The sequence below is a fragment of the Lampris incognitus genome, chromosome 19 (assembly GCF_029633865.1).
Source record: "Lampris incognitus isolate fLamInc1 chromosome 19, fLamInc1.hap2, whole genome shotgun sequence".
Classification (NCBI taxonomy): Eukaryota; Metazoa; Chordata; class Actinopteri; order Lampriformes; family Lampridae; genus Lampris; species Lampris incognitus.
This window is the reverse complement of record NC_079229.1, coordinates 16,363,569-16,373,571: the sequence shown is the minus strand read 5'-3', so window position 1 is coordinate 16,373,571 and position 10,003 is coordinate 16,363,569. Positions and strand designations below refer to the sequence as shown.

Below are 10,003 nucleotides of genomic sequence, written 5' to 3'. Positions count from 1 at the left end.
AGAATGATTAAGAAAAGTATACAGGAGAAATGGGACATGCAAAGACTGTATAAACGGATGAGTCTAAATTAGATAGGAAGGGATATCACCCAGTCATTAGAAAGCTACAGTGTGATATACATCGATAGTCCAAAGCGGAGGACAAACCGAGACTCCTTAAGCCCTGAGGTAATCCTTCTGTGAACATATGTCATTGCCAGGGTGCAAAGGTTATACATTACACATGGTGCAGGCAAGCACTCAGCACAGTACTATAACCTGCAGATCGTTTTACCATATCAGAAGGTTACTAGCAGAGGATTGGCAAGAACAGGACAGAACATGTGTTTGCAGGGGAATTTGTGGAAGTAAGGCTTTCTGATATTGTGAAAATGCACATTGGGAAAAATTGCATAGTGGGTATGATGGACAGTCCTGCCTAAGACTGGGCGATAATTCAATTTCATTGTTAATCGTCTTATGAACGTTAAAACTTTCTGTAGTAGCCAAAGTATTGGAATCCCTAGTTAGTGAACAGGTGAAAGAGTATTTATACTCTCAATCAATACTATCCAATCATCAGTCAGGGTTCACGAAGAAGCATAGCACTGTTACCGCTGCCATGAAAATTGTAAATGACATCGGCAGCGTGTTGGATAAAAAGCAACACTGTGTCTCTTTTTATTGACTTGTCAAAAGCCTTTGATACCGTGGATCATGATATTCTGATACAGCGACTTGTTAATACTGGCTTCTCTCTACAGGCTGTAGGTTGGTTTATCAATTACCTTACCAATAGGACCCAGGCTACCCAGTTTGAGGGGCTTACTTCTCAAGTCTAAACAGTCTGTAAGGGGGTCCCTCAGGATTCTGTCCTGGGTCCACTTTTATTTACTGTGTACATAAACTGCTTGGGAGAAAATGTTCAAAACTCGTCGTTCCATTTTTATGCAGATGTTACAGTTATTTATTGTTACGCCGCTACTCTCAGCAAAGCTTTTGAGTATCTGCAAAATGCTTTTAACAGAGTGCAAGCTCAGCTTTATCAACTGAAGCTTGTCTTGAATGCTGAAAAAACCAAACTTACGGTGTTTTCAAACCCTAGGAAGTTAGAGTTGAATCAGAGCATTGTTACTACTCAAGGTAAACAAATTGAGGCAGTCTCCACCTACAAATACTTGGGATTTTTAATTGATGACCACCTCTCTTTTAAGCCCCATCTACATAGTCTGGTGAAAACGTTGAAATTGAAGTTAGGTTTTTATTTTAGGAACAAGTCTTGTTTTTCTCTCCATGTCAGGCGAAGACTAGTTGAAGCAACATTCTTGCCTGTTCTTGACTATGGTGACGTACGGTACATGAACACATCAGCCCATTGTCTCCATATGTTAGACACTGTGTATCATGGAGCATTACGGTTTGTTACAAACTGTAGAGCTCTCACTTATCACTGTGTCCTTTACACCAAGGTCAATTGGCCTGCTCTATCAACACGGCGACTTAGTCACTGGTATGTTTTTATCTATAAGGCCATTCTACAGGTACCCTCCTCTGTTATTTATCTGTCTTTCTGTCCATAAAACATGGCCCTTATGGGGTATGGTCTCAGGACACCTTGCAAATGACTGTTCCTAAAGTTCAGACTGAGCTGGGCAAGAAGGCCTTTATGTTTTCTGTACCATCTGCCTGGAATAGCCTGCAGAATAGACTTAAACTCCAGGACTTGGTTACTCTATCCAAATTTAAAGGTATGGTTAAGTCTATGGAATCTGAGTCTATTGGAAATTGTGAATTTTTCAATTGATAACAGGTTTGTATCTTTTCCCTTAATTTTTATGCTATTTTGCACTTTGAGCTATTTTGTTGTCTTCATGTGAGTGTGCGCTGAAACTGGTGTACTGCTGCCATTCTTGGCCAGGTCTCTCTTGTAAAAGAGATTTTAATCTCAGAGGGACTAACTTGGTTAAATAAAAGGTACATGAAAAAAGATACGGTATTGACATCAAATTTCGACATTATATCATTGCCCATATCATGACATTTAACTTTGTTGTCTAAATTACTGATGAAAATTATCTATTTCCTAAATTTCTACAAAATGAGGTCTGAAATGTATGTATTTTAAAACTAGATTTGTTTTGCCAAACAGTTTACACATTTTACATTGCCATACAGCTCAATGTGATGAACCTCGGTTGGATACTTTAACATTGTATTTTTGCATAAGGAGATACTATATATTTGTGTCGTGTAAAACAGTTCCTGGGATTGTCAAGATACTATTTGCCATATCGCCCAGCACTACTCACGTCTTAAATGTTTTGTTTTCTACAAGTCAGTGGATAAAACGATGGCCACGTCTGTATATAAGGAGTCGTACCTTTTTCAACATCCGCCTTAAATCCAACCTCATGTGCAGATATTACGACCTCTCTTGGCTCTTGGAGGAATGGAAGAACAGGTGAAAGCATTACCGTTTCCAATAAGACATCTACCCACCTGTTGGGAATATCATTGAGGTGGCCCCCTGTCTTGGTTAGAAACTAAATGGATATTTATTGCCCAGTAACAATGCACCTCCCTGTTTGTTGAAAAAAAGAAGCTAATCTAAAGCAAGGCGCTTCTTCCAAACCTGCTGTTCATCTCTCCAAGGAGATTAGCGCAAGAAAAACAGGCACTGCAAGGATCCACTTCCTTGTTGTAAATTGACGTTTTTTTTGTCATGCGCCTCTGCATTGTGGGTATTGTAGTTACGATTTTAAATTCACGGCCAGGTTTCTTTATGAATTTTACTCTTCTGAAACCAGTATCAATAAAACGCACTGACTTTGTCCTTAATAACGACTGAGTCATTAGCGTCACACAATGGTTTTAGAAATTATTATGACACTGTAGCTAAAAACTAGCAATGGTCGCTGTCAAATGCCAGCCCGGCCCAGTTTTCCACCTAGCTCACTGAAAACCAATAGAATTCCAGTATATCCGTCAGAAGGCGGGCTTTGCATTGACATCCATTCCACTAAACCAATCACTGCTCCTCACTCTTTCGCTTGTCAAATATAGCAGCCCAACTAGCGCTAGGCTGTTTAGCCCATCCATTCCGGAAGACAGGATTTGACTAGTTCCTTCGCCGAGGTTGGTTAAAAAAATCGTAGCAGTGCAAAAATGGCGGCGGGCAACGTCAACCCGTTTAATCTAAGCGATTCCGAAGAGGAGGCTGAACGGCGACCGAATGAAACGGCTGGTACAGAGAGGAGCCCGAGTGACGGGGCGCCAGGCCCCCCACCGGGCAATCCTTTTTCCCTGCCTGCGGATGCCGAGCCGCCGGCTGCCCTGCTGTCCGGCACCCGAACGAGCCCCAGCGTTGAGGGCATCTCCCTGTCGGCCGCAGCCACCGCTGCCACGGCAGGCAATGCGGAGACACGGGTGTCGGTAGATGTGATCGCCGCTCAGCTGCTAAGGGATCAGTACATCCTAACGGCTCTTGAGTTTCATACCGAGTTGTTGGAAGCAGGGAGAGAGCTCCCGAGGCTGAGGGATTATTTTTCCAACCCGGGCAACTTCGAGCGACAGAGCGGCACTCCACCCGCTTCCAAAGACCAGGTACTCGGACCTGGAGGACCACTGAGTAAGTAGTAGCCGCTGCTAGCATCACAGCTAGGTAGACCTTTGGTCCTGCACTGTGTTAGGTTGGTTCATTAGCCTGCCACTGTGGGTTTGGAAACTGGTCGTTCAATATGTCTCTAGCTGCACCTGTTCGTCAGGTCCGGGGCCCGCAGCCCACAAAGCGGGTTTTGTGGGTCAGTTATTGTGTAGACATACAGGCTACAGCAGCAAAGAATTATGATCAGCCTACATCTGTCTTGTCATAAATGGAAATTAGGGTTAATGGATGATTCGTTTTTGGCCAGTTTTTTTTTCTGTGCTCCAAATTTTTAACCTGACAAGTGCTACAGGTCAGATGTGTGTTATGGGACTACAATACATACTATCAGGGTCGGAGGGTCGAGAGAGGGGCGTGTCTGTCGATTTCCCCCATATTTGCATACACTGCTCTACAATAGCCCCAGGCAGCTGAGATCTAAGATTGCCTTTTCACACACACACACACACACACACACACACACACACACACACACACACACACACACACACACACACACACACGGTGACAGCCCAACCCAGAAATGTGGTTTGCCTCAGTGCAGCAGGGGTAGTATTCCCGTAAAGTTTACTTCATGTACTGCAAAGCAATAAGATTGGTTAGAAAATCTTTCATCCGGAAGGGAAGGGATGTGATGTGGGTTGTTCAGATGGAAAGTTTTCACTTTGATACATTTACCGTGGCTAATCATTAGGAATGCAAGAACATTTTTAAACAATTGAGTATTCAGTGATGAAAATAGGTTTTCAGTGTAGTGACTCCCTGGGACCCACAGGTGGTCATCTGAGTGGGTCCCAGAGAAATTGAATGGGTCCCCAATAAAATTTGTATTTTTGTCACCAAATTATAGTGTTAACTCATGTTTAATGCTGTATATGTTATAATTATGGATCTATTCATATATGTATTGAAAATTAAATGAATAAAATCCCAAATCTGAAAACTTTTAATTAGAAAAAAAATGTTACATCATGAAAATTCAAATAAACAAAACTGACTGTAGCAATATAATCAATTATCAAATAAGAGAGCAGAGTATAACACATATGAACAAAACAATATTCAGATAAAAACAAAATGGTGTTTGTAGCACCAAAATGAATTATAATGTACTGCATAAAGCCTTAGATCATCAGTCATCATCGACATGAGTGACAGTAGCCATATGAGTTTATTTACCAATACGAAATTCGTAGCCATGATTGTTGAAATGAGGTCTGTGCAGCGAGCTTGTTGCAGCTAAAGTAGCATGTCGCAATGATTGCGCACTGTGCACAGACAATGGTGACCCCTTGGCGAGGTTTCTTTCGTTTCTGTGATTTCAACAGATTTGTTGTTCAAAATGTAGCATTATCAGGGAAAAAATAGAGTGCATCCCCTGGACACGTCGGTAGAGAGTTTACTACGTCCTTTTGGATTTTAATGTGTCAGAGACACAGGACACACACCTATTACATCACTGGAGTATTGTAATACTATCTTTTACAATATTGTATTGATTTTCAGAAACGATGCATCAGTTGTCTTGATGTATGCTCAATAATCCAGGTAGGAAAATCAAAGAAGGTTGAATTGGTTCATCTGGACACAACGTTTATTGACAGATACATTTCATCACTCGTCTAAGTGACCTCTTCAGGCTAAACTACTGCAGCTATCCCCCGTGCATCGATTCTTAAGATTACACTTGTGGCAGTGGCACTTCTTCATCTTGTTGTTTACATCTCCGACCACTAGGTGACAACAACAGCAGGCGTGGCCAGCACCACACTAGCCATGGCTCTGCGTTTAGGCATTATGAGGAACTTTTGTTTTCATTTTTGTGATATTTTGGCAAAACATCTCCGCATATTGTAGTGTTTCATTATACATCACAATAAGTTGAATCATGACACTTGGTATTCTAAACTTTATTGCCAAATTCTTGCCAATCCACAGCCCTACTAATCATCAGCTTTACTTCATGCCGCCTCTCCATTTACACTTGACATGAAATCACAGACCCAAAGAATTGTTTCAAAAAGGTACAGCTCCAAAACAGAGTGGCTAGTTACAAAAAGAACTAGCTGAGAAAAGTGCACTAGTTATATAAACACATTGACTTAACATAATGTTAGCATTTGGTAGCCTTAGCTTGCAAGGTTTCCTTTGCAATCTGCCTCTAATGAGGGTTGGGTACCGAACTAAATCCTTTTAAGGGTGCCCACCGAATTACGTCAGTACAACCAAGTACCTATTGACGTTAGATCAGTTGGTGCCAAATTTTGGTACCGGAAAAGTCGGTTGTGTTGTGAATTAAAATAAATATTGATATGAGCCTTTTGAAAAAACCATCCTAGTTTACAGTCAGGGCAGTTGGCAAGCCAAAACCGGTTGCACTTTTCTAAACTTGACGCAGACAACACTCGCCGCAATATTTGTGATGGGAAATGCAAAGCTGACTTGTTTTTCCCATAGTGGCGGCGCCGTGAGCTATGCATCACAAATTTTGGTCACTCTCTCATGGATGACCTGAGACAGGCCCTTAGTACGTGCACTCGTTAGTCTTCAAAATTCCTCAGAATAATATTAATCTAACTAAAATGGAAGGAGTCTCTGTCTGTCTTGTCTGTCCTTCGATTTCCTTGACAGTTGCTCATCCAATCGATTTCACGTTTAGTGGGTGTGCCGTGGGTCTTGGCGGTTTCATGGTTGTTTACTTATTTTTTACAACTGAAATGATATTTTTGTTATTACAGAGAGAGTAAAGTACCGGAAAAAGGTACCAAATTCCAAGTACCGGTATCAGTGCAAATGTGAACGGTAACCAAGTGTACCTATAATACATCATAATCATATTAAACTATTTTTTTCACTGTTTATTTGGTTCTGGATATTCAGGAGGCATTTAGCGATATGAGTTGAAGTATGTATAACCTTCCATCCCATCTTCAGTCTCTGACACAATCTCTGACACTAACTGGTAGGATAAACCAAAGGTTATAATAGAGGTGTGACGATATGAAAATTTAATGTCATGATTATCCTGGCCAAAATAATTGCAATTCATGATATTATTCCGATAATCATCAAAATATGCTTAAAACTCTTAAAATGGCACAAAACATACTGGATTCACTTCCCCTTACATGTTGTTGAGAAACAAATGGTTATTGCATTGCAGATAAGACATCTTTGTCGTGAACATCCTTTTTAGTGAAAAACATACAAGGAAAGATTCAGGCCTTGCCCATGTATACGGATATTTTTCTAAATGGATATTTTCCCCCTCCATTTTAAAAAAATCTCTGTTTTAGTGACCCAAAACGCCACTCGCGTGTGGCTGAGAGGCCAGACTGTTGACGAAAATATTCATTTTGTGAACTATCCATATTGGTGTAGAAAAGGCATCAGACTCTCACCAACACCTAGCAAGTAATCACAATGACAGCTTGCTGAGAGAGAGAGAGAGAGAGAGAGAGAGAGACTCACTCATGTCATGATTATCCCCATTTACAATAATCCCAATAATGGAAATTCACCACAATCAACTTTTTGTGAGTGTTTTTTTATCGCAATCCACAATAAACTCCTATATTGTCCCATCCCTAGTTAGGAATTGAACTGATTTAGGCGTACATAATTTTTGAATGCCTTACTGGGTCAACACAAGTTACTGGTACTGTGCAGGTCTATAAGCCTACCATTTTCTGGAGAATAAGGGAGGTTAATATTGTTTCTGACTTCAGTCACTTTTATCTTTGGTTGGATATGGTCTTTTCATTTCTATAAGATTGTGTATCTGTGGCTCTTCCCAAGGAGGCATTGGTGTGTTGTCTAAAGGGTGTGGCATGGCAACAGGCAAGGGGCAAGCACTAGCCAGGATAGCAGATGGCAGTCAGTGACAGATTAGCTTTATCTATGGTCTACCTGGGTGAACTGGTAGACAATAGATCCACAACTGACACACAAGGCCTACAAACCAGAACAGGCAAGGCCCACAACCCACATTCTTCTCAAAGAATATACTAGTAAACACAAACATCTTGTAAATCATTGTATCTTACTCCCTTAATAACCGTATGATTTTAAAGTTAAAGTTTATACATTTCAAAGTTCTTGGCTAAAATTAATTGTTAGGAAAAAATGGCTGTGCCTACCCTGAGACTGCCAGGAGACAAGGACCAGTGGTTCATGGGTCATGTTAACTATGTGATAATATGCTTTTGCACAAATGCAAGGTCTTGTTAGTTAGATGATCATGGAAACTCCCAAAGGGGTTCCGAGCAGAGTTTTATGATGGTCTCTTCAGAAGCATTACATAACTGGTCTGTCGCCCTTATAGAAAGTCCTTAAGGTCTTAAGCCCTTTGGGAGCTACCTTGTGATTTTGAGCTATACAAATAGACTTGACTTGACTTTTCTCTTAGGAAGTTATCAGGAGCACAGATGCATAGAAACTGTTAGAAGTATCCTATTAGAAATGAATGAGGTTAAAAAGTCCTGCCATCAAAAAAATGACACCGTGAAACAACTGAAAAATCTACAACTTTGCTCTACATGTTAAAAGAGGAAATTAATGACTGTCCAGGTAGTGTAGTGGTCTATTCCGTTGCCTACCAACACGGGGATCGCTGGTTTGTATCCCCGTGTTACCTCCGACTTGGTCGGGTGTCCCTACAGACACAATTGGCCATGTCTGCAGGTGGGAAACCGGATGTGGGTATGTGTCCTGATCACTGCACTAGTGCCTCCTCTGGTCGGTTGGGGTGCCTGTTCGGGGGGGAGAGGGAACTGGGGGGGGAATAGCGTGATCCTCCCATGCATTACATCCCCCTGGCGAAACTCCTCACTATCAGGTGAAAAGAAGCAGCTGGCAACTCCACATGTATCGGAGGAAGCATGTGGTAGTCTGCAGCCCTCCCTGGCTCATCAGAGCGGGTGGAGCAGCGACCGGGACAGCTTGGAATAGTATGCTAATTGGACGGGTACAACTGGGGAGAAAAAGGGGAACCCCCCCCCCCAAAAAAAGATAAGAAATGAGTGGGTTGAGGGTAAGCAGAGGATCAGATTCATATCTGGACAAAAATGTCAACACATAGCTGGGAGGTTTTGGGAAACTGGCGGAACAGAGTTCTGGCTCTTAAAGCAGAGCTCTGTGCCTTGAGGATTGGGACAGATAACCCCAGCCTTAGATATTCTGTGTCCAGCTATTCAGATAGCCAAAGTCCCATGTACCCATTGGAATGATGTTTTCCTTTTGTCAGAAAGATTAGAGTCTTCTGTTTGGGGGAGAAAAACAAGGAACTGTTCGGGAGAGGAAGGATGCAGCTTTGTTGTAAGAATGATGAGGCATGTTAATAACTTTGGTCTTGTGTTGATTAACAGCTAAACATTGCGTACAAAATTCCACAGAAGCAAGTAACCAGCAGGAAAAATTCAGGAAATAGACTTGGCCCCCCTTTACTGATTTTTTTTGTATAATAAAATATTATCTTATTAATTTTATTCTTTTATTGTCATATAGGAGTCAACCGATATGTTTTGGTTTTTTTCAGTACCAGTGCCAACCAAGGAGACACTTAGAAGAGATGATCTTAAACCAAAAAGTGCAGGGAGCTCCCAGCAGCAAGGAATAACATTGTAGCCTATCAATTGTTTTGCTAGTCAGCTGGCTAAATTATGGATCAACAAATGTTGATGTTTGCTGTCGCATTCAAGTTAGCTCCATGAGACTCAACATTCGCTTATGTTATTATGACCATTGGTAATATATACTGCTACTACTACTTTCGGCTGCTCCCGTTAGGGGTCACCACAGTGGATTGTCCGTTTCCATCTCTTCCTGTTATCTGCATCTTCCTCTGTCAAGCCAACCACCTGCATGTCCTCTCTCACCACATCCATAAACCTCCTCTTTGGCCTTCCTCTTATTCTCTTCCCTGGCAGCTCCATATTCAACATCCTTCTCCCAATATACCCAGCATCTCTCTTCCGCACATGTCCAAACCGTCTCAATCTTGCCTCTCTCGCTTTGTCTCCAAATTGTCCAACCTGAGCTATTGTGCTGTCTGTTTTCTTTTTACAGAGAGTTCTTAAATGTTGATTGTAAATTGTATGTTGCAAATTGGAATGCGTGTGTACCTGTTGTACTTGGTTGTTTGCACATTTCGGAGCTTGTACCTTTTTTCATTTCACTGCACTCAGGACTTGTACTTGTGTGTACGTGACAAATAAAACTCTTGAATCTTGAATCTGAATCTTGAATCCCTCTAATATACTTGCTCCTAATCCTGTCCTTGTTCATCACTCTCAACGAAAATCTTAGCATCTTCAACTCTGTCACCTCCAGCTCCGCCTCCTGTGTTTTCAAAACAGGGTT

The 10,003-nt window shown here is 41.6% G+C and overlaps 1 protein-coding gene across 2 annotated transcripts in view; it reads left to right on the top strand.

Annotated features, from left to right (window-relative positions):
- The first annotated feature begins 2,988 nt into the window (after positions 1 to 2,988).
- Positions 2,989 to 10,003, top strand: part of relch (RAB11 binding and LisH domain, coiled-coil and HEAT repeat containing) — a 67,181-nt gene continuing 60,166 nt past the window's right edge. For both annotated transcript variants that reach the window (XM_056299171.1, XM_056299170.1), the window contains exon 1: positions 2,989 to 3,607. In XM_056299171.1, coding sequence (XP_056155146.1) covers positions 3,145 to 3,607 — 463 coding nt within the window. In that variant the 5' untranslated portion in view covers positions 2,989 to 3,144. The remainder of the gene's footprint in view (positions 3,608 to 10,003) is intronic.